The sequence below is a fragment of the Chlamydotis macqueenii genome, chromosome 5 (assembly GCF_036417535.1).
Source record: "Chlamydotis macqueenii isolate bChlMac1 chromosome 5, bChlMac1.mat, whole genome shotgun sequence".
Lineage (NCBI taxonomy): Eukaryota > Metazoa > Chordata > Aves > Otidiformes > Otididae > Chlamydotis > Chlamydotis macqueenii.
The window spans coordinates 4,644,647-4,669,146 of NC_141560.1; the positions used below are offsets into that span (position 1 = coordinate 4,644,647).

General features: G+C 46.2%; 1 protein-coding gene across 1 annotated transcript in view; it reads left to right on the top strand.

Moving 5' to 3' along the window:
- The first annotated feature begins 1,204 nt into the window (after positions 1 to 1,204).
- Positions 1,205 to 24,500, top strand: part of TMEM260 (transmembrane protein 260) — a 33,843-nt gene continuing 10,547 nt past the window's right edge. Inside the window, exons 1-5 of the mRNA XM_086748711.1 lie at positions 1,205 to 1,334; positions 6,490 to 6,521; positions 7,257 to 7,408; positions 20,128 to 20,305; positions 22,585 to 22,698. Of these exons, the coding sequence (XP_086604837.1) occupies positions 1,217 to 1,334; positions 6,490 to 6,521; positions 7,257 to 7,408; positions 20,128 to 20,305; positions 22,585 to 22,698 (594 nt within the window). The 5' untranslated portion in view covers positions 1,205 to 1,216. The remainder of the gene's footprint in view (positions 1,335 to 6,489; positions 6,522 to 7,256; positions 7,409 to 20,127; positions 20,306 to 22,584; positions 22,699 to 24,500) is intronic.

Below are 24,500 nucleotides of genomic sequence, written 5' to 3' on the forward strand. Positions count from 1 at the left end.
CCCCTCTGCTCTGCCCTGGTGAGACCCCACCTGCAGCGCTGCGTCCAGCTCTGGAGCCCCCAACATCAGAAGGATGTGGAGCTGTTGGAGAGAGTCCAGAGGAGGCCACAAAGATGATCAGAGGGCTGGAACAGCTCTGCTGTGAGGCCAGGCTGAGAGAGCTGGGGCTGTTCAGTCTGGAGACGAGGAGGCTCCAGGGAGACCTTAGAGCGGCCTCCCAGTGCCTGAAGGGGGCTGCAGGAAAGACGGGGAGAGACTCTTCAGCAGGGCCTGGTGTGACAGGGCAAGGGGTAATGGTTTTAAACTAGAAGGAGGTAGATTCAGACTGGATATAAGAAATTTTTTATGCTGAGGGTGATGGAACCCTGGCCCAGGTTGCCCAGAGAGGTGGTGGATGCCCCAACCCTGGAAACATTCCAGGCCAGGTTGGCCGGGGCTCTGAGCAACCTGATCTGGTTGGAGATGTCCCTGCTCCTTGCAGGGGGTTGGACTGGATGGCCTTTAAAGGTCCCTTCCAACCCAAACCGTTCTATGATTACCTATGTTCTGCCACGCTTGCACATGGAGCCCTGAGGCAGTTTAAGCATGGCGAGGCTGGCTGGGGCCTGCGCGCTGGGGCTGGGCCTCGCACCCAGCACCCCAGCTCCGGCAGCAGAAGAGGAGCCACTCGCCTGGGCCTGTGGTGGCCGAGAGCGGGCTGAAGCCGTTGAGTCGGGCTGGGAGCGGTTTATTTAAAATAAATTTAAAAGTTGGTGTTTCAGGAGGCCTCCGGCGCGGCTCAGCCGCAACCCATCGCCCACGGGCGGCAAACCACGGCCACGGCCCCGCGCGGCAAATCCCGCCCCCGCCCCCCTCGCACCGCCCCGCGGTGGTTTCGCCCCGCCCCCCCCGCGCGGTTGGTTCCGCCCCCAGCCCCACGGCCGCCCTCACTCAGGGACGCGCTCCTTCGCCTCGCCCTCTCAGGCTGTACCAACTCCTCTCGCCGGGGGGGGGGGTAGAAAAGGACGGGAGGCCGCGCTGAATCGCCCCTCCGGGCCCTTGTCGGCTGGCTGTTCCCTATCCGAGCGCTGTTAATAACGACAGCTGCCAGGAGGCTGCCCGAGGGGAGCAAGGAGGAGGCCGAGACGGGACTGCCCCCCCTCCACGGGACGGCGGAGTGGCACGGCCCGCCCGCCCCGCTCGGCCGAACCCGGAAGTGGCGGGCGCGGCGGCGCACATGGGCGCGGGGGCTGAGAGCGGGGTCGGGGCGGGCGGCGCCGCCGGGGCGGTGGGTGCGGCTGTGGCCGCTCTCTACGCGGCCACGCTGCCTCCCGCTCTGCCCGGCGGGGATGCGGGTAACGTACCCAGCGCCGCCAGCCCGCCCGCGAGTTGGGGTGAGGGGTGGGGGGCGCCCCGTGGGGCCGTGCCGCCGTAGGCCTCAGCCCGTAGGGGCTGGTGCATCGGGGTTCCCCACCGGGGAGGGGGGCTGAGCCTTTGGGGGGTGGTGAATCCCTGTCACCCCGCAGAGCTGCTCACCCCGTAGGGGCTGGCGCATTGCAGCTGCCCCGTAGGGTGCTGACCCCCACAGGGGTTGGCGCATTTGAACCTCCCCATAGGGACACCTGCCCCGCATGAGATGCCCAATATCACAGCGGGCACCCCCGGAGCTGGGGCATTGCCATCCCCTCCTTGGGGTGCTCACCCCCACCGAGCCTGGTGCATCGCAGTCACGCTTTGGTGGGGGGGGGGGGCTCATCCCCATGGGGTCTGTGCAGCACAGTCGCCCCTCGGGGCTGGAGCCCTCCGACCGCCCCATGTTGATCCTTCCCCCCCCCCCCCCGCCTGTTTGCTTTGCAGCGAGTAGTTTGCCTTTCTCTGAGCCTTTCAGCAAAGGATTCAGTTAGAGACCCCAGGGATGGCTGGTGGCATCAGAAGGCGGCTGTGGTGTCCTACCAGATGTGGCGTCACTGCTGGGGCCATCACTTTCTTTGGCCCCCGCAGCCGCAGCTCACGCGGCAGTGAAATCTCTGGATCTGCCTGTCTGGAAGTGCAACTTGCTGACAGTGACAAACTAGCTGATATTTTGTGTTTCATGCGGCCGATTCTGTCAGGCCGGACAAAATTTTCCTGTGGTTTTGCTGGTTTAGTCTGGTCTTGCTTAAATTATACCTTGCTTTTGCAGCATGTGTGCAGCTGTGGTTTGGGGATAGGAGGGCCTGGATTTTCTAGAGGATGCTTTGATTTTTTTTTTTTTTTTGATGGAGTAGATACCCAGCATACTTTCCTTCTTTTGTATCCCAGAAGAGCGTTGCGTGGGTTTGTTTAACTCTGTTCCTGTTGCCATCGCTGGTTTCGGATCCAAGCGGTCCATAGAATTCCTTATAAATTGTAGAATCATAGAATGGTTTGGGTGGGAAGGGACCTTCAAAGCCCATCCAGTCCAACTCCCTGCAAGGAGCAGGGACATCTCCAACCAGATCAGGTTGCTCAGAGCCCCGGCCAACCTGGCCTGGAATGTTTCCAGGGATGGGGCATCCGCCACCTCTCTGGGCAACCTGGGACAGTGTTGGAAATAAACAGGCTTTTAATGAACGTATGTATTTTACAGCTTCAGTATGTGTGGAGAGAGAGAGATATATGTTTTAACTACAATTCTTTAAAATTTGCTATTAGACTTTGTTTAGAGTTACGTAAAAGACAGTGCTACTTGGTAAAAGCAGGATGGGTTTTGTCCAGCCGGGTTTAAGGGAGCATGTATTGAGAGCAGCTCTTCACACACAAATGTGAAGCTGAGCAGTAATTCAAGTGAGGGTTATTTGATTTAAAGGTAACAGGATGGAGCTGTGTTTTCGTTACGCCAAGCTGATCCTGGTTAGCTGGCACCCAGAGCAGGGATTTTGACGTGTAGATGGACACCGATACAACCTTGTGGTGTCCATTTTCCCTGTTCCCGTGTTTGGATCAGAGGGACCCTGTTGTCAGGGTTGTATTAAAATAATTTCTTTTGAAATCCCTTCTCTGCAGAGCTTGCATCCCGCGTTCTGGATGAGGTGTGCAAGCGTGCGCTGGCTAGGCTGGCACCTTGATGGCTTTTACTTCTGGGGCTAGCTTTGCTCCTTCTGGTCATATCAGTTAATACATGATGATCAATATATTTACAGTTATTACCATTTTGTCTTTTAACGTATTCCCTGATGGGAAACGCATGTCTATGACCGTGGAAGGGTGCCTGCACTCCGAGCTGCTCGTGCTGTGTGAAGCCTTGGCAACCTGGTTTTTAATTGGACTTGAGCTTGGGTTTTGCCTCCAGGATGCAAAGAACCATTAGCGCCCTTTCCGAAGCGGGACACGAGTTCTCCTGATGAGGTGATGAAATCGATGCTGGGATTTGTTCCTTGCTTGATATGAATTCTCCCTGTAGATACAGCAAGCGGCCAAGCAGCGCAGGCGTGGGTTCACCCCACTTTCCCTGGATTGTCGTGGTTATTTTAGCCCGTTTTGGAGGTAGGAGGGGGATTGCTCTTTCTCTAATTTCTGAAGGCATCCTGGTTTTTCCTTGCACAGCGTCTGCGTGTGTAGACATGCACGTATATACATGTGATGTGCATCTCTCCTTTGCTGATAGCTTTTGTTGGAGGTACTAGGGTACTAGGTATGCTCTGCAAACGGGGACACAGCAGAGAGATGCCCCAGGAGTGGCTGGGCTGGCGGACTGGATGCTTTAACAGGCTTCCAGAAACCCATATTAGAGGAAACCTCTTGGCCCAGTGTCCTCTGGCTAGCCCCAGGACCTCGCTCCCTATCTCCCCTTATTATTTTTATTTTATTTTATTTTCTTCATGCCTGAGTTGCATGTGTTTACTGGAGCTGAACAGAGATAGGCTCGTCCCCGCTGTCCCCTTGTGCCTGTCCCAGCCAGCAGCCACCCCATCATGTTGTGTTAAGACTTTTTTTGGGTAATTCCCCTGGTTTCTCTCGGCCTGAGATGAACTTGCCCACGCCTGAGCACGGGGCTCAAACTTACGCTATCAAAAGCACTGGAGCTACTTGTGTGAGTGAAGAGGTGCTTAAGGATTTGCTGTATCTGCCTGCAGGCAGAGAGCCTATTATGATATCTTTTTCTTAAGCTATCTGTGTGTATTTTTAATTGTTCCTGAAGTTTGCGGTAATCCTGAAACGTAAAAGGCAGTAGCTATTCTCATTGGCAGCTTTCTCGTGTTACTTGGCGTTATAAGAAAGAAAGGAGAGAATGAATTTTAGAGCTAATTTGGAAGCATCCACAGATGTTAAAACAGCTTTAAAAGGGATCAAATAAACTCAAGATAAAAAAAAACCAACCCTAACAAAACCCAAACCTTCTCTCTGATGTTTCAGATACCAGCTCCCAACCTTGCTGGGGATAAATCAATTTTCAGGCAGCGTTGGGCTCGTTGCCTCCGCATCCTTATTGGGGAATCAGCTGGAAGGTCAGGAAATGTATTCATGCAGGAACGAACTTTTCAGTTTGAGCCAGTGTCTGAAGACACCACAGGTCCTTTTCTCTCACGAGAAATATATTGAAATGAAGTTTGTAAGTTTGTGGATGCTGTAGTCTTCTTCTGTGTGATTTGCCTTTTACTAAATGCTCTGCACTTACATAGTTTACAGTTTTTTCCAGTGGAATTCAACAGGCCTGCAGCCTGGGAGCTTATTTTTGCAGGTTTTCTTCCCCCCCCCCCCCCCCTTAATTCTTATGAAGCAAGGTTGTGCTGGTGGCTTTCAAAGCTTGGCAATGGCATCCACCAGATTTTGGGTGGGGTTTTGTGGTTTTGTTGGGTTTTTTTTCCCCAGCTTTCTGCTTGTTTTGTGCCCGAATTGCTTTGGGGTTATTCTTGCCTGTGATATCAACCAATATCCTAACAAGATGCATGAACTTAATCTTAATCTTTAGCCATTTTAGATGCACGTATTGCTGTATCCCAGAACGACTTTAATGAAGGTGAAGCCATGCCTGGCTTGAGAGCAGCATCCTCGCCATGTGGTGGGCATCCACCGTTAGCTGCTGTGGAGAGCAGCACGTGCCAGCACGCTGGGGAACCTCCCCGGACGCCGAATTTAGGGTTTCCTTTATCATCATCACCTTTTGCTGTGTGCAAGGGGATCGATTGCTTCCCGGCACTGGAAACATCAGAATTACTGGAAATTAAAGGCGTGAGCTTGGGATGGACAATTTTCCCATTGCATTTGATTTTTCCGGGCTCTCTTGCAATAGGTTGAAACTTTCCTAAAATAGAGTAGCAATAAAAATAGCCGGTGTTTGCAAGCGTGGTAAAATCCACGTCTGAGAGGCTTTTGTGCAGGAAGCCGCAGGGCTGTCCCCTGGGCATCGCCCGGGGCGGTAGCTGTAATTTTACGGCAGTGACGAACATCGGTAGCAGGTTGACTTGCATCTTCCTTTTAAATCTTGACATTACAGTAGACTATATTTTAAAGGTGCCATTTATACAATCCTCGTCCTTTGCGCTGGATGCTAAGGAAGTAATAACGTGCAGAAATTAAAATACTGTTCATTTAGCGTTTAAAGCCAACAGCGCCCTTCGTTTTGTGTCTTTACCATCTAACGATGGGGCAAAGCTACCACGACCTTGGCACTTGCAAAATTAGCAGGACCAGTAAGACCAGGCTCTGCAAAACTGCATCATGAAATTTGAGGGAAAGCGAGAAAAGCAGCCATAATTTTTAATTTTGTCACCCCGTGGTTGTGCCCTTCATCCCTGAATGCGTTTATGCTTATTGAGTGTGTTTAATATACGCTGTTTAGGAGCGTCGCGAAATGATTCGGTGTCAAGAGCTCTAAAAATGCTGAGTGTTATTAACTGTTGTGCTAACATGGATCTTCTTGTGGCAGTTATTTGTCCTGGTGTCAAATAAAAATGAAATGCAAAAGCTAAATGGTGTTTGTAACGGGAGCGGCTGCATCCGCTGACAGGTAAAAGAGTTACTTGTGAAGGCGATGCTGCAAGAATCGCTGTAGCATCACAGGAGAACAGCGTTCCCAGATAACGTGGATGCAGATTTACACGATCGATGGTTGTGTTTTCCCTTTTTAAACCTATAAAGCTGTGGGTTTTTTTAATGAGGAACAACCGGGTTGTTTAAGAGACAATGCAGCTTAAGCGTTGCAAACTGTAATGCTTGAAAGTTATTGAGTCGATGGGTTTAAAATTAAATATACACGCGCGCAAATGTCTGCATTTGGAATGTCTCGGGCCGTTCTTTACCCGAGCCTACCTACACTTTCACTTATCTCTTCATAAAAGTCTCGTGAAAACATACAAAAGATATTTTGTGCAATGACATCAGAGGGAGAAAATATTCTTAGAAAATTTCATGCTGTTAAATCTCTACAGATTTACAGTTTTATCCAGTCAAATTAATGCAAAACCCCAATGCAAGCATTTGGATTTTGAAAACTTTGGAGGAGTGTCATTTCCTAATAGTAATTATTGGTTTTACATTATTTTTTCACAGGGGAGCTGATCACAGCCGCATATGAGCTTGGAGTAAGTATTAGTTTTATTGTTTAATCAATGCTCTCATTAACAGTTTTAGGAATTAAGGAAGTTTAATTAAGCATGGAGTAAAGTAGATTAATTTATTTTCAAACCACAGTTTTTACTAACTTATAAGTACAGCACGCGACAATTTACTTCAAGTTTTAAATCCAATTAAACTAAATTATAAAGCAAAGGCTTTACTGTATATACAGTAGCTGGCTTATTATCAACCCAAATTTTGTATAAGCTGGGGAGAATAAAATAAATCGGGTTAACAATTTTAATAAGTTTTATTATTTAATAAACTTTATTATGGTGCATGATCCCTTTAGGCAAGACCTTAGGACTGTCAGCGCGGTGGTAATCCGATAGCAGTGTGGTCTTTCAACTTGCTAACCAATAAAATAGTTGAGAAGCTGTTTTTTTTTTTTATTTAAAAAAAAAAAAACAGCCTTTTGAATGACCCTAATATACTGTGAACCCAAACAAGGAGCCCTTTAAGGCACGCTAATGAAACGTGGCACCTCCTTTTCTCGCCACCTCATTATTATGGGCGAGGCGTGGAGCCAAATCCACTCAGGAAAAATATTTGCTGAGTTAAAATTGGTACGAAAGGATGGGACGGGGAGAGGCGCCGCTCGGAGATCCCCCAGCTCCTGCCGCTGGACTCCCGGCGTGCTGCTCTCCTTTTGATTGCATAGAATTTCACCCCTTTTCAGCCCCGTATCGATCTGTCCGTAGGTCGCCCACCCTCCCGGCTACCCCTTGTTCACGCTGCTGGCCAAACTGGCGATGGGGCTGCTGCCCGTCGGCTCCCCCGCCTACCGAGTCAATCTCCTCTGCGGCTTGTTGGGAGCAGCTGCCGCCTCTTTGCTTTTTTACACAGTTTTCAGGTAAAGTCATCGGGGGTCTTTTCTCCTTGGTGTGATGCTGGCAGGGCTTTTCCCCGCTGGCTCGGGACATTTCCGAAGGTTCCCTCTGTTCCACTCTGGCCTTCGGACAAGTGTTTCCCTCCCTTTCCAGCTGTAATTAGTTCCTCTGATTAACCTAACAGCGGTTTAATCTGAATTTGACCTTCTTTCCTGCACAAAAGGTTCCTCTTTTTTTTTTTTTCCCTTTTTCTTTCTGTTAAATAATAATAATAGTAATAATAAAACGCGCGCCCTTTCCCTTACACAGACGTGACAGGTTGTTCGGGCTCATTATCACAAATCACCGCTCAGTTTAACTAACCAGAACTAATGAAGTTTGTCGTTCTCGAAAGATGCAGATGGTCTGTTTAAATTAACAGGATGAGCTTCACCTATCGGGAAACCGTGAACTTGGTTTAATTGCAGCTCCCGGCGGAGGCGGATGGGCAGTTGCCTGCCGGCGGTACCCAAGGACCAGGGCGAACATCGGTGCCGGCCGCCTCCTCCCGGCGTAGGTGCTGCCGTCGGCCGGAGCTCGTCCGTTTTCTCCTGACCGCTAACCTCGGGAGGAAAGGGAACAATCGGGATTGTGCATGTGGTTGGGGGTTTTGTTAACCCCGCTCGTCTTTGATGTGCAAGTTCTGGCTGGTCTTAACCTCAGCCTGACCCATATTTGAAAGGATTATCACAACCCATACAAACAATTTCTGATGTTCTTTTGCGGGGAAAATAGGGCACATTTCTGGGCTGCAAAAAGCGAAATCCGAAATGATACCGAGGCGCTTCGGGATGAGACGGGGCAAGATTATTTTGACAAAAAGCCCTGTTCTCCCACCCGTTTCCAGAGCTGCATCGCCCCTCGGGGAAACCTTCCCAGAGAGTGAGTGCAACCTAGAAATAAAACCAGGAATAAAAGGAGGGGGCAGATCCTGCCCAGCCCGAGAGCCCTGAGCTCACTTAAACTTTGGTCCGTGAGGTCCGTCCGTCCGGGTGCATCTTCCTCTGCTGAAGCGGAGTTGCTTTTTGCACATCGCCTTTCACGTAGCTGTGCCTCGGCTCCAAAGCACACCTACTGGAATGGCTTAAGTAATTCCTAACTATTTCTATAGGCTTTGAAAGTGATTGCTTTTACTGTTGGGTGATACATGTAATTAAGTCAGCATTATTTAATTTAATATCCTGTATTTTACAGTGTATTTAGGGAGCTGGAAGTGGCACTGCCCTCCCGTGCACAGTGCCAGGCACAGCATCAAAGCACAACTCGTTTTAATTGTATTAAAAACTCCGACAAGGAGTTGCTAAAGGTTTTGAATATTGGGTTCTGATTTTTTTTTTATAAATTATCGCTATTCCTGTTACTACAGTTACTCTGAAGATCTGCCCCTCTTTTTAGTTTTAACTCCAGTGTGACGGTTCCTTACGTGCCCGTTTTGGGCGCGTGAAGTGATGCGATTGTCGCTTTAGAGAAACGAGAACACAAGAGAGAAATGACAGGCTAAATTTGGGAATTATTTTTACTCCTAGAGGTTTAATTTTTTTTTGTTGTTGTTTAATTGGATTTGGAAGATGTTGCTTCTGTCAAATTTAAAACTTGCATGAAAGAATGGAAAACCTGGAACTGAGAGATGATAGAAAATATTAGGATTTATAGAAAATTATTTCACAGATGTGAGGCGCTCACAGGATCAATTATTCAGCCTAGCAGCGATTGATTTTTTGGAAATGAATTGTAAGGTATTGTGAGTCAATTTTATTTCCAAATTACAATGTTTTGTTTTTCCTTTTAAGCACCTTAAAATCAATTTATTTTTTAAGACATTCATTTAGCAAAAAAAAAAGTTTTTTCTTTCTACTGCCATCTACTTTTAAAAAAAAAAATCATCTTTCAGAAAGTGTTTACTGGCACCATCTGCGTGGAAGCTGTAGCTGTCCGAAGGTGACGCGTTTTGGTTTTAACCGAGCTTGTCCGTACTCACAAAGGATCTGAACCGGTCTATCAAATCCCCCCACGTTTTTGTTTTAATTAAAATTTGGCTGATGGGGTGACCCCTGCGCGGTACTGGAGAAAAAATAGGCACCTGCTCCTCTCGCCGCCTGAGATGTGGACGTTAATATGAAAATATGTAGATGTTAGGAATACAAATAATTGATGAAGTACACATCCTTCGGGAGCAACACGGTTCAAGTGGCAAATCTCTCTCCTCAAACAATAGCCACCCTTCAGCGGGGAGGAAGCCATCTCTATGGTAATGGGGCTGACGCTGCCCTATTGATCGCGTGGAAGAAGACATTATACAATGTCAGTTGGGTTGTTACAATTTCATTTGTCGTCTGACCTGAACTTAACCTCTAAAACCTTTATTTTCTCCCCACCAGCCGGGCAGGGTTGCTGTTTACCCTTGCGGGGTTTTCCATGCCTCCCAGCATCCCCGTACAGTAAATCTCTCCCTTTTTCTCCCCATTGACTCTTTTTATTTAGGAGGCATTTCCCGAGTTTATTCCTTGGCAGGTCCGGATAATTTCTTCTACTGCTTAAGGAAAGTGTTGCGGTTCCCTCCGTGGCTAGGTGGTGTTTGGGATGTTACGGCGTGTGCGGGATTAGGATCAAATTTATTCCTTGAAGAGAATTCTCCTCTGCCAGGTGATGGCTGGCAGGATGCTCTGCACAGACGCTGCCAGGGCCGATAGGAAACAACCCCAACATCTTGTTTGTTTATTCATTATATTATATTATATTCTGTTATATTATATTATTAATTTCTTTTTTTTTTTAAGCCTGGATTGTGCTTCTTAAAACAAAGTTGTGTCGAACCGCGTTGGTGCAAAAAGCTCTTTTGTCAGTAATCCAGACTATCGCCGAATGAGCGGTTTATGTCTTTGAATTAGTTCTCAAATGTGGCTTTTTTTCCCCCTCCACACAGCCTTAATAAATCGCTTGTAATTATCGTAAAATGGCATTTACAAAGAGTTTTCTCGGGACTGCTTGTAACGGAGGCAAATAATTCATCTTTGCTTTGAGAGAGGGGGGAGCTGATTTATGTTTTTAGGACGCAGCAAGTGCGGCTATAGGATTGTTTCTTTAAACAACTCTTTATTTGTTTTACTGTGGGAGGCAAAGCATAGCAAGTTTACAAAGTAAACCAATTATCTTCCTATGATATGATTGCCAAAGTGTCATTTTCTGCACAGATGATGCGTTCTTTGCATTCTGTGTTGCAAACAGAAGCAGGATGCTTTCCCCTGCTTTAAGTGCGTTTTTTTTTGGTGTGTACCTTTCATAGCTTGGCTGTTTTGCTGTATCTAAATACACAAAGCTAATTTGTTGCAGGGTTGATAGCAGGGTAGAAGGTGTCTTTGCCAGAGTACTTCTGGTAAGTTTTTGCTGGCTTTATTCCGGCTGAATTGCACAGGGTTTTTTTTTGAAAAGCGGGAAAATGTTGCATTAAATTGCAGTTCATATCTCTTCAGTTTGCTTTTCTAGATATCGTGTTAAATTTTGGACTAATATATGTATTTTCTTAATGTATATATATTCCCTGCCCCCTAACCTTCCAAGCAAAGCAATGTGGATGTATATGAAAACTGGAGCCAGCTGTTCTCCCACCACCAACAAAAAGGAGCGGTAGGCAGGATGTCTAATGAAATCATCAAAATTATTTGATCATTTTGAAATCATCAAGCTGTTTTAGAAATGGCACTTGACCATCCTGACAGCTCCAAGGTTTCTTGTTCCAGTGCTGTGTGTCGTGGAGCTCTTGTGGGAAGGTCCCTGAGAAGGACCAGGTGTGCTGGAGCACCAGGAGGCTGGGTCACCTTTGTGGTTCTCCCCAGAGGGACCTCATGGCTGATGCTCTCCTAAAACTAACTGGTGCTGGGAAAAGTTGTCTGCTGCCTGCGATGGGTGGGGAAATATTCCCTGTCCCTGGGGTGCGTCCCTGGGATGCGTGGCTTTGCTGGAGCAGGAGTTGACCCCAGATAGCTTGACGCCTTTTTTGGGGGGGGCATGGTTTGGGGGAGATGGAGGGATGAGAGAGGAGCACTCCTGCCTGGTGTGCCGGTGCCGCCTTGACCATCACGGGAAATAAAAATGTTGGGCTTTGGAGAAAGCAAAATCTCCTTACAGGGCACATTTGGATTTTTCCAGATTACAGATTATCGTAGATTATCACTGTTGTAGCACAGCACAGAGATCTTGGCTGTTTCAAAAGCAGCTACGCTTACTAAAAAGTAGTTCCGAAGTTTTAGGAGTGAGAGAAATAGGAAGCTACTCAAGTATTGATTTGCTTTTAGAAGAATATCTGCTATGACCTCTGGCTAATTGATCATATATATATATATTTCTTTTTTTTTTTTTTCTTCTTGTTCCTTTAATAAACCGCCACTGAGTTCAGTCTGTTGGAAGACATTACCAAATCTGTTCATTTGCATTTTGCTCTAAAGTAAGCACATTAGGCTGCAATAACTCTGCTTCGTTTTGAAGGGGGGGAAGGTAGAGGGAAGCAGGGCAAAAAACTCTCTTTTTTTTTTTTTTTTTTTTAAAGACTGAAGAGTCTTTTCTGACAGCTAGTCAGAGTTAGAATTAGTTCAAGGAAATGTTAATAATGCACTGCCTGGCTTAATCCCTTTGATATCACCAGGTATCCTCCTGTTCATGGGTTAATTGCTTTAAAAGCGGAGGCAATATTCTGAGCGGTGGGCCGCTTCACCTTTTCACAGCTGTTACCATTGAGTGACAACTAAATCCCATGTGTAAGATGAGGAAGAGCTCAATCTCCAATTGGGAGAAAATTTATGTAAACCGCAATCCCTTCAGAATGTGCGGAAGTCACAGACTTTCTTGATTTACTCTGCGTTTCCCAGAAAGCTCCATTGTTCCCTTCCCTAAGTCCCATCAACCCTTTGTAGCGGAATATCACAGCGGCGGCAGATAGCTTGAAATATATAAATGCTATCATAGCTCTGATTAATAGCGGCGCTTATGAGTCAAGTCTGATAACGGAGCAGCTCTCCACTCAATTTCAGATACCGCTAATGGAATCTGTCTCCTGCAATTGTAATGTGAGAAGGGCTAATTTGCCATGGAGCTTGGAGCTGTCACCAGCCGGGGATTGGGGGGTCAGATGGGAGCTGCCAGGTTTTTGCCCTGCAGCTTGTATCTCTCGCTTTGAATAGCGCAGCCCCCTGCCTGCCAGGGAGCTGATAGGCCGCCGAGGGGTTTATGCCACTCCGTACAATAGCGAAGGGCTGCATGGGCTGACTTGGTAATTGTGAAGCCAGCTCATTTTTATTTTATATTTTATTCTATTTTTTTTCTTCTTTTTTTTTTTTTTCTCAGCGGCTGCATAATTTCTAATAAGGGGTTTTAACGAATGTCAGATTAGAAAAAGTTTCTGCAATTACAAAAAAAAAAAAAACTTATAAAACATTTAAATAGCTAAAGTCGGTTCCTACCGAGGGTTGGGGTTTTTGGAAGTAGGCACCGGTTATTACGGGCGCGCGGGATAAAGGTGTGCCTATTTTCTAAGGATTGTGAATCAAATAATGGGTCTAACTAATACACCCTGCTTGCTTGCAAAGACACCAGGAGAGAAGTTCTAATTTTTAATGGCTGGAAGTACCGTTTTTACAACTCAGACGTGAGTACGGGGTGATATTTATTGAAGCAGCACAGCTGTATATGCGTTTTATCGATCTGTCATGAGTTGTTCCGCTCGTTGAACTGCTCTGGAATAGCTTGGCGTGGAGGTGTTGGGTTTAATGACTGAACTTTCCTGGGAAGGGCTGCTGCAGGCAGGCTATACTCTGGCGTGGTGCTGGGTGTCCGGGAGCGTGCGAGGTTTGAGGCCGGGAAGTCCCGTTCCTCCATCCCCTGCCGAACCCTTGCAGGGACTCTTCCCATCCCCAGCGTCCAGACCCACTGAGGTCCCTGCTGCCATCCTGGGGCACCTCGCTGCAGGGGCAGCTTGGTCCTCCCGGTGAGAGCAGCTGAGGTGGCACAGACCCGGGACCCAAGGGGTGGCACGCAGGACACCTCTTGAAAGTGCTGGTGACCTTCACGGGCCCGCATTTAACAAGGGTATAGACTCAATATTATCCTGTAGAGGTGGTGTCCTTACTCAACATGTCCATGGTCGTGTCCTTACTGGACACATCCAGTCCAGGAAGACATATGGAAGAAGGTTCAGGGACCAGTTCCCCTTAGCCAAAATCCTCGCTAGCTCAATATTCCATATCCAGGCTGGACCATCTCTTCTTGGACTTGTGGTGTTTCAATAAAAGAATTTTTAAAAGGGATAAGCAGTCCCTAGCTGGATGTGAGGATGTATTGAGCAGAAGCGGCACTGAATGCATGTGGTGGGTGGTGAAGGTGCTGCCTGCTGGCCTCTACTTCAAGACGTTGCGGGTCCACGGCAATGTTGAAGTCGTGTGATGCTTAAGTCCCATTTGACGTGAATGATGGCTGTCAGTTATAACCAAAATGCCCATTTTGGGTTTTTTTTTTTAATGGTGATCCTGCCCGTTTGCTTGATTTCTGTTCTCTCCTTATGGCCATGAAGACTCAACCAGTGAGCCAAGCCATGCTCTCCTACCTCCTCTTCCAGCACCGGGAGTGGAGGCTTAAGTGGCTATTCAGCTCCAGGTCCTTGAGGAAGAACAAAATCTGGTTTGCTATTCCCTGTAGTACCTGCGCTGGCTCTTCAGTGCCTTTTTTCCGTTGAGTGGTTGTGACTAAGAGGCAGGCAAACCCAGAGGGATTGAAGGTTTTGGGGATAATTATTATTACTTAGGTCCTAAACTTGTGTTTGGATTTTTATTTGTTTGGATTTTTATTTGTATTTTGTTTTTAAATAATTCTATTTCAGCACCAATGCACCTGCACACTTAAAATGTGTCTGTAGAAAGCTTGCTTGTTCAGTCTTCTAAGTCTCCTTCTTTTTTAGCCTACATAAAAAAAAAAAATTATAAATGAAACAAGTGAAACCTCTTAAGTTAAACTCAAAATGTTAAATCTTTAATGCACTAGCCTGTTATACCATGAAATAAAAATGCATTGAAGAGAGATGTCTTTGCTACTGCAAAGCAAAGTCACAGCAGTGCAGAGGCTGAAGTTGCCGGTGGGGTACCTGGAGCCTGTGCAGGTGTACAGGCAACATCAGGGTCATCATCTACAGGTGCAGGGAGAGACTGAAATTTTTTTTAAAAATCTATTAATTAGTTTATTAGTGGAGATTTTTAAAAGTGGGAGAGTGTTTTTTCTCATTCTACTTTGAGTAAAAAAAAAAAAAAAGAAAGAAAAAAGCAAGGCTGAGATGTTGTACCTGTGAAGTTTTGGAGGGAACAGAAGGCAGAAATAATCAGCTTATTTCACTAGGTACAGAGAGGTGTTTCCAGGGTTTAGTACATCAACTTCACATATAAAACGTTCTGATTATCTTACGTTTCTTCTTAATGAATCCAGTCCACTGAAGATTGCATTTAGTGAAAACATTCTAATTAAATTCCAGTTCCCATCCATGTGTAGCTTTATACCCGTCATTTAATAAGACTTTGCAAATTATTGACTATAAAATATCTGTCGTTATTTTAGAAATAAAAAGTAGAAACGCTGATCGAGTTCTTTGTTACATGCAAGTAGACGTAACCTGTGCTCTTGGCTAACAAAAAGTTTTACCAGCTTAGAGGAGAGGCTAAAGTTTAAATTGCAAACTACATGTTTGAGCGATTGCCACCAAATTAAAAGCTAAAAACTATAATTGCAAAACCAGATTAAAATACCTAATTTAGATTTTCCTGATTGTTCCTGCAAACTCTTAAGAAAAACCTGCAGCTAAAATATTCCTGATTAAAGCAAATTTCTGATGCCCGTGTCCTTGGAGCTGAGGCCCAGCCGCACGTTTTTCACATGGGTGCCTGAAAAGGAAAACAAAATAATTTTTTTTTGTTAGTCTTTTCCTCTTATGTTTAAGGATGCCATGGGAAAATATTTCTCACAAAGGACTGCATGACCTCTCCTTTGCTTACTACTTCTGTCCCTTCTGAGTGCGTTTTCAGATGATGGGAATGATCAGAGGATTGTAGTTCCTGGACCGATCGGAAGGGACCTTCTCCCCCCCTGTTTTGTTTTAAAAAAATGCTCCGTGTGCTTTGAGCAGGTCTTGCCCCACATGAGTTATTTTGCAAAATCAAAAATACAATCTGTTCCCTTGGCTTTTCCTTCATGTAAAATAAATAAGCCTCGAAGGCAGCTTTTATTCAAGCTCGGTGCTTCAGTCCTTCTCGAAGTGGGCCTGGCGGTGGTAGCTGTGATACCCCTGGGAGAGGTTATGAAGACTTTCCCACTGTTGTATTGGCTGCAAATCTTGTCTTCTTTCATGAACTGATTTCTGTGAGTTGAGGCTGTTCCAACAGTGCAATATTACTGCTCTGAATACTTTCTTCTAGGTGACCTAGCCTTCTTCTCCAAGAGATAGTCCCTACCTAGCCTAAGCCCAGGGTCCCCCTCTCACTGGACAGAGCCTTATAGTGGAGTTTTGCCCACCTTTCGCTCTTGGTAAAGCCCATCTTCTTGAGGGAGTCACTGCAAGGTAGCTTTACCCCTACGCTGTGTTGACAGATGAACACTGGGTGGTTATTACGATTGCCATGGCTTCATTACTGGCAAACAGTGATCCTCTTGTTCCAGTCATCTGTTCTTTCTCATACTGGTTCCAAAGACTGGGGAAAACATGCTGGCTTTGGGTGAGGAGGAAGCTACCCTCCCAGCTCCCCAGAAGCAATGGGACAAAGCCTTCCTAGATGTTGCTTTTACATGAGGCCAGTCGAGGATCCAGCCATCGTGGGTCTTTGTCATGTTTTTTGTAGCACCTCAACTGTATTTGAAAAACATTCTGTTCAAAGACAGAAGTGTGAGTAGAAGTCAAGTGAGGATAAATCTCTGCCACTCTCTGCTCTAGAGCCCCGATGTGCTGTTGGAAGGAGAAATGATGTTAAGCAACTAAAAGGTGTTTTCAGAAAAAAAAACAGCTGGGTTGGTTTGGGGGCCCTCTTGGCACTAAGGCAAGAGAGACACAGCACAGTGTCATTCCATGCCAGAGAAGTCCAAAATGAGCAGTATAACCGTGCTAGCCCAGCTGCAAGGCAGGGTTGATTTAATTTGGCCCTAGCATCGTGCTGACATGGTTGCATGAGATTCATTTCTGCTTGTCCTGGCTGGTGCTACTTTGCACTGTGAACTGCTGCATTGGGTGGACCTGCTGGATGTGGGTTTGTTTTTTTTTTTTCCTGACAGGTGGTGTCCATCCTCATCTGGAGATACCTGCTCTGATCACTTCCAAGAGTGTTTCCTTCTGAATTAGCAAATTCATAAATCCGTCATTTCCATTGCTAGTAACATTTCCATTTGGAAAAAACTCTTGGTCTCCAGGTTGCATTTCTCAAAGCTACTATCTTGATGTTTTTCAAGAATGCAGCACATTTCCATTTGGTTTTTTTTAGCGTCTAGTATACTGTAGGAGCTTAGTCTTCCACGCATGCAACATGCTTTCACAAAGTAAGTGTAGCAGCCTGGCTTTCCCACGAGTTTCACAGGAAACTAAAGGCTCTGTTGACGAACAGATCTGTGGACTGTGCTTAGCGCTGGATCCTGACCCTGCACTGCTTGGTGAGCAGAGGTGTCCTCTGCCCCACATAGCTGGGATGAGTCTTTAAGCTTTGAGTTGAGTAGCTTTTGCTTAAGCCTTATTTCATAAAACTTGAATCTCAGGTTTGAGACTTTTTATCAAGAGGATGGGTTTTCTTTCATCTCATTTGAACTCTAATGATACGCTCAAGTCTTTTCTGGGAAAGACAAGGAGAACTGGTAAATGATTGAGACGTTTGCCTAAAATGCTGCTTTTCATCTGAAGGTTTTTGGGAAGGTTGTTTTACTTTTTTTTTTTTTTTTTTTTTATACCTTATTTCCCTGCAAGAATTTCAAAGGGATTTACAAAGTTGTTTCTTTATTGCTAAGAGTTTTTGCTGTTAAAAGGGTTTAGTCAAAACTTGGGGATGTTGTGTAGTGGGGTTTGTGTATCAAGGGATCTCTCTATTTTTAAATACACATGGCCCTGCTGCCCTTCCCTGGTGTTTTTCTTTAGGAGCAGAAACCACTCCTGACTCAATTCTTGCAAACTCCATTGCATCTTTCCTGTTTCTGCTTGAGTGCCATGTCTTTCTAGGAACAGGGAGGAGGAGACCACAACCAGAGCCCTTGAGGCTGAGAACCTGCCGGGCAAGGTTCTCAGCCTGTGATCCACTTCTCCCTTTAGATATAAGGAAAAAAATTTTTACGCTGAGGGTGGTAGAACACTGGAACAGGTTGCCCAGAGAGGTGGTGGATTCCCCATCCCTGGAAACATTCCAGGCCAGGTTGGCTGGGGCTCTGAGCAACCTGATCCGGTTGGAGATGTCCCTGCTTCTTGCAGGGAGGTTGGACTGGATGGCCTTTAAAGGTCCCTTCCAACCCAAACCATTCTGTGATTCTGTGACTCAGAGCTGCTGGGCTGGATGGTAGCAAAACTGACGGAGTAGCGTTCATGCCCATGAACACCTTTTCTATATGCAATTGTGTGATTTTGAAACTTTGTATTAATGCAGTGAGTGATAACTCTTGCCTTGGAGAATTTGATGCCAAATACCCGGACCTGTGTTGAACTGCAGTGAAATTTAGACCTTGGAAAACTCACTGTGGTGGCATGCGTTAGTGAGCACAACCATAGATACTAGTAGTTTGCTTGATTTCCTACAGAAGATGTTCCGTGTCACCTTTCTTCAAAAGCTTATAGGATACTTTGCAGACACAGATTTTGTCTGAAACAGTCCCACCTGCTGCCAGTTGGCAATTTTCAGACTTTTTTTTTCCCCTTCCATTGATTTTTCAAGACCCCTTCCTACAATCTTGATGCTGAAGCTCTGGGCCACCCTGAGCTCATCTCACTCTGGCCTCGGACACCTGAGAGTTGGTTTCTTTTTCCCCAGCATTAACTGTGCTGCTTTACTTCTCGCCCTCCAGCTACCTTCTGCAGCTGCAGGTCTCAAAATGCTTTACAAAGGAGATAAAAATCATTAGTCCTATTTTGCAGGTACCTGGGGCAACAGCAGTGGAGTGGCTTGTCCCAGACCACCCGGGATGTCTGATGTTGGTGGCAGGAGGAGGAATAGAGACCTGGTATTCCTGAACCCTCATTCCAGTCCTCTCCTTCCCATTCCCCTTTTTAATGGATTAAAAATTCCTGTTTTGACTGCACAAGTCCTCCTTTTACATCTGCAGAAACAGATTGACTGTACTGACGCTGTTTTGGGAAGATGTAAAGAGCATAACCAAGGAGAGGAGCCCATGCTAGAGAGTGCTGTGCTGGCAGCTCCCTCATCTCTGTTCGTAGAGGCTGTAGGTTTTGATTCCTTGGTCTCCATTTGTCTCAGAGTTATGTGAGGAACCCCATAACCAAGTCCTATGTGGATGTCTACTCAAGAGGAACAGGTCCACCAAGCGGAACTAGCCACCTGAGGACGTTGGCTGTGCTGGAGAATATGGCCAGGATTTAGGAGCAAATTACTCATGTAGCTTGATGAAGAAATTGACTAGCTTATAATTTTTGATTTAAACCTGCTGGAAATGTTAGGACTAAGTGTAAGTGTGCGTATGTGGGGCGGGACTAGAAAAATACCCAATTTGTGGTAGAACCTGACTTATTCTTGCAGCAGGATGGTGAATTTCTGGAGAGGGGCTTTGACCATAGCTGCAGTGATTTCTGTATTTGGATAAGGCTTAACTGAGGTGCCCTACGTGGCATCTTTTCAGGGTGACTTCCCGAAGGGGAGACCTTCCAGACAGAGCTGGAGCTGTCTCCGATGCGATTGTGTGGGAAGAGCTGCTAATGCAGAATGGACATAATAGGTTTCCTGGGCTAAGTCCCACCTCATGGGCTCCCTGTGCCGACTGCAGCATCCAGCCGAGTTGGGCAAGTGGTTCTGTGGGGAGCGTGTGCCGTAATCCCATCTGGGAGTTGCAGAGGTGCCTGGCTGTTGGGCTTGCAGCCATCCCAAGGGTGGGTGCTTCACTCCGCTCCCTCCCTCTGACTGGAGCTGACACCCATTTTCCCCGCTCCTGACCCCGGTGGGCACTTCTCCCTGCTGGAACCATGGGCAGTGCGATCCTCACCCACCCCCAAGACACTAAACACCCCCTCAGGAAAGCTCTCTTAATGCTGGCCGTCATGAATAGCTCTAATCCACTCTTTATTCAATGCCTCGATGAATTTTAAGGCTGCACCCTTGCTGGCGTCTCCTCCGGCGGAGAGTATCCCATTAGAGGTGTGACTCCCTGGCTCGGCGTACCATGACCCGATGGGCCATCGCTCATCCAGGTTTCTGAACCAAATTCAGTACTGGAAGTTTTCATGGCGCTCACAAGAAGCAGTGGACGCTTTGGTGTTGGGTGGCTTGCAAACAGACGGGCTGGCAGGTGCCTGCGCTTCCTAATTGCAAATCAGTGCAAAGAAATTATTAGGAAGATATTAACCATATAATGTTTTGGCAGGGTGCTGGGTGGCAGTCATCATTGCTGCTGCTACAGTATGTTTTAAAAAAAAATTTAAAAGGGACAATAAAGTAGGCTTTTTTTTTTGTTGGAAAAGAAGATTTCACGTTATCTGTGTTTGCAGGCTTTCTGGCTCATATGCTGGAGGAATCCTTGCTGCGGGGGTGTTTTCATTTTCTCGTCTAACATGGCAGTGGTCCATCGCGGCGGAGGTTTTTAGCTTAAACAATTTGTTTGTGGGGCTGCTGATGGCTCTCACCGCGCATTTTGAGGAGGCATCCACTGCGAAAGAGAGATCAAAGGTAAAACATCTCAAGCAAAGTGAATACTTTTTTTTTTCAATTAGTTATCATACGTCTGTTCAGTTTCTTATTAATTTTCTGATGATTTTGTTTTGTTTCAATAAAGAAGGCCACATTTGGGGACTTGGTGCAGCACCTGTGCTGGATGACCTGCCTGGATGTTCAAAAGTGCCAAACATTGAAAAAAACCTGTCCGCTTGGCGTAAGGGTTGAGTTGGGACCTGTTGGATGGGTTTGGACTTGGTTTGTTTAATGCACACAGGGTGGAAACAGGAAAAGCGAAATCATTTTCATCTAGATGTTTTAGTGCGAAGTTCGGTTTCCTGCATCAAAGACTCAAACTGGGCTGTGGGTGTTCATGTTTTTGTTTTCAGAACGGCTGTTTTTCCTTGGGGTAAATAGATCTATTTTACAGAAGACTTCATCTAGTCAGAAACCCAGGTTTCTACTGAAAAACAAGAACGACCAAATTTTCAATCAGTTCTTCTTTTGAAATTAAATGTGCCCCTAAAATAATGGCATTGTTAAATACAGAGACTTTAAATTTCATGCTGTATTTTCTACTTTATAAACTGACTAGGCAGCCAAATGATATTTTTACTCAGCAGTCTTGTTCTTTCTCCTTGTGTTTGCCTGAACATCTGATCTCCTCTCCTCTCACAGATTTGCCTGCTGTGACTCCTGTAAATTGTGTAATAAAAGGATTTTTGTTGGGCTAGGCTAGAATTTCAGGAGTCCGCAGTGGTAGTTTACTCAGCTTCATGAGTTCTTAAATAACATGTTTTATCAGTGGTTATAGAGACCTTGTTTCACCATTGGAATTTTTTTTCCTTTTCTGATGAGTACTGTCCCAGGATCCCTACAACTTGAACTGCACGAAGACAGAGTTGGTCATTTTCCAACCTGCTTCCAGGTTTCACGTGCCCAATTTCCAATGGGATTTTCAGATGAGATTTTCAGAAGCAGTTAAGGAACTTCTTTCAATGGTTTTGGGTGTCTGGCATCCCATGCCTTGAAGAAGCCAGGCTGCCAACAGCAAGCTCACAGCGCATTTCATAAATCAGGTGGTCATGCAGACATTTTCAGGGGTGTGCTTGGAGTTCATCAATATACTTGAAAAATTCCTGAGGTTGTTCTGAGTCCCACAGGGCAGCTCTGAAGCCAACAAATGTTTTTCAGAAGTTATGGCAGGTGTTTCCATGGCAAGGCAGCGTTCAATGTTGAGTGCTGGGCAGCCAATTAAAAATTACCAGTTGATCCTATCACCACGCCAGGGCAAGTGTTTGCATCTCACACCCCATCCTCACCGGTGACTGAAAATAGCAGGGGCGATCTCTGGTGATACATGGAAGTGCCGCCCGCCTTAGGGATGGCTGGGGAGGTGAGGATAGGTTGTCAGCTCCTCTCCAACATCTGTGGGGCTCTGGTGCTTTTTGCCCACTGAGGAGCTGCCCTGGGGCTTGGCTTCAGGTTATAACATGGACCAAGTGGCTAGTGATGGTAGAGGAGGAGGCAAATTCAGAAGCGGAGCAGTGGCCAGTGATGGACGTGGCACTGACCCAGGGTTTCTATATGGAATTGCTCTTGTAGCCTCGTCCTCCCCCACTGAACGGAGAGGGCTCAGCACTGGTCTGGCGGTGCTGGGACAGCATGCTGCAGAGAGAGGCTTTCCTTAGCATCAGCCAGGCCATGGTACCTGTAACAAACCTGTGAATAATCCTCAGTGAGTACCAGAAACACCCTGCACTGTGCTGCATAGTCTGGATATGTTACCTGTGTTGTCAGAAAACTCTTTCAAGGATGTTTGAAAATGAATTTTAGACTAATGAGGGATATCACATTTAATTCCCTTTGCTTACGAAGTTTGTGTAGCCCTGACTTCAGCCCTCTGTGCCTGAAGAAAAAGAAAAAAAAAAATGTTTCTGTTATATAAAATGAGATCTCTGTACAAAATGGCATTATTTTAGGGTATGGCTTCTGAAAAAATTGCAACAGGGGTTCAGGAATTGGACCCTGTCGCTTCATTATAACGTGATGTTAATACATCGGATCTCCATATACGTGGAGACATAAATAATGTTTTCTGTTAAACAAATGAAATTTCCCTGTACCGAATGCAAAATAGTCTGTGTTGCCTGCGTTAAAATTGACCGGTGCTCACCGATGTATTTGCCTTTCTCCTGTAAGCGTGCTGTGGGCTGCACTGCAGCTGTTTTGGTCTCTGGATGTTTTTGTAAACTATAAAGAGTAATTGTGAATGTGGTTTTTTTCCCTTTCAGATCTCTAAATTTGGTGCCTTTTGCTGCGGGCTCAGTTTGTGCAATCAGCACACAATAGTGCTTTACATCGCTTGCATTGTGCCTTGGGTTCTCTCTCGGCTTTTCAGAAAGACGGTACGTATTTTGCTGACCCATATCTCTGTTTTTGTAAGTCAGTGAGTAATTCTTCTCTCCAATCCCTTGTGCTACTTCTGTGTTGATGTACAAATCGGGACAGTCAATGCTCTGTCTAAACTGGTCATAACCCACTGAAGTTACAGTCCATCAGTCTGCCACCAGAGCCACTGATCATAATTTAGGGGTTTTGCTCATGCCAGCAATCTGCGACCCGCTTGTGTCTCCTGGCGCAGGAGTGCTCTACCCCTGCTGCTTGCAAATACCTTGGGAGCAACCGTGAGACCAGTACTTGGAGCTAAAAACTGCTCAGCGTGTAGGAAATAAGAGCACTTTCAGTGACCTACCAGACAGAAAAGGAGATAAATATCTGTTGGTGAGAAGTCGCAGGCACGCGCACTTTATGTGCGCTGCTTCTCCTGGCTGATGGCTCTGACTTCTCATGCCGTCAGCTCATCTGGAGATGACTTTCTGTGTGTTGATTCACTGGTGGTAACAAACAACAGCCATGTCCACTCCTTGCAGAGTGTCTTGCGGCTGCTGTTGATAGTTGAAGGTGCAGCTGGAATAAGCACCGTGACAAGAAAGGTGCAGAGGCTTGTATCTAGGGGAAGGTCCTCTTCAGCATCTCCTTGGGATGTGCTAGGCTCGGTGGCCTCCAGCTCTGATGCAGCCAAGACTTGACTGTCCTACAAGAGATCAGCTCTCAGGTGAAGAGTGCCTGGCTCGTGCCAGCTGGAAAAGACCAAAGGAAGGCTGACCTTTGGTGAAACAGCAAGCCCCTGGTCCAGTCAAATATCTCCTTTTCATCTCCTACCAGAGATCTCATTCTCAAGATGTCCCTCCTCTTACACCTCTTGATTAAACTTGCTCATTGTGTAAGAAGGTGAAAACACCTTTTTGCGTGCCTGGCTTGTGAAAGCAATACACATGCATCTGGATGAGGCTCCTGGGTGACATTCAGGGGTCCTGCAATGCTCTTGTCTTCTCTAGGTGGTCTTCTGTGAGTCATTTCATCAGGCTGGGTGTAGATGTGTTGTAGAAACTCTGCTTTGCCTTGAAAATGACTGCACGTCTCCGTGATGTAGACACTGATCACTTTGCAGGTGGCCCTGAGAAACCTCCATCTACTCCCCCCACCTCTCTTTTTTGCCCCCCTGAAGGTGACAGTTGGGCAGGTTTCTGCTGGGACAGTCCTGCCTGTATTTTTCCACCCTTGGCCTGATAAGTCAGGCGTGGGTCTGAGCTACGGCACAAGGTGTTGTTGGTAATGGTGCTAAGCCTGGAGCAAAGCATGCGAGCTGCAAGAGACAAGATGCAACTTGGACAAGCTTGATTCAAAATCTCCTCAGCATCTCCAGCAAAACCCATTCTGACTATTTCTTGAATACAGTAAAGACTCACTTCTGCAATATATTTGTGTTCTTTAAACAGCTTTTTTTTTTTTTTTTTTTTTAACCAGAGAGACCTCTCATTTCCAGCAAGGACAATCCTATGCCAATATGATATTCCTGGGAAATACTTTAGCCAGCCCAGTGGTGCCTGCTGCAGAAAACTACCTAATAAGAAGGATATTTGATGGAAAATGGACCCTTTTTTAAGTAAAAAGAGCCAGCTTTCTTCTGAAGTAACTCTGGCCACCACTGTTACCAAGCTCCTTTTTCTGCTCTGTAGATCATCGCTGAATGGTGCCTCTTCCCCATAACCCCAACTGCTGAAGACGTGATTGACAGGGCAGTGGCTAACGATAAAGCAAGCGTGCAATATTGTAGGGTGGGATTTTCCGAAGCACTTAAAGGAGT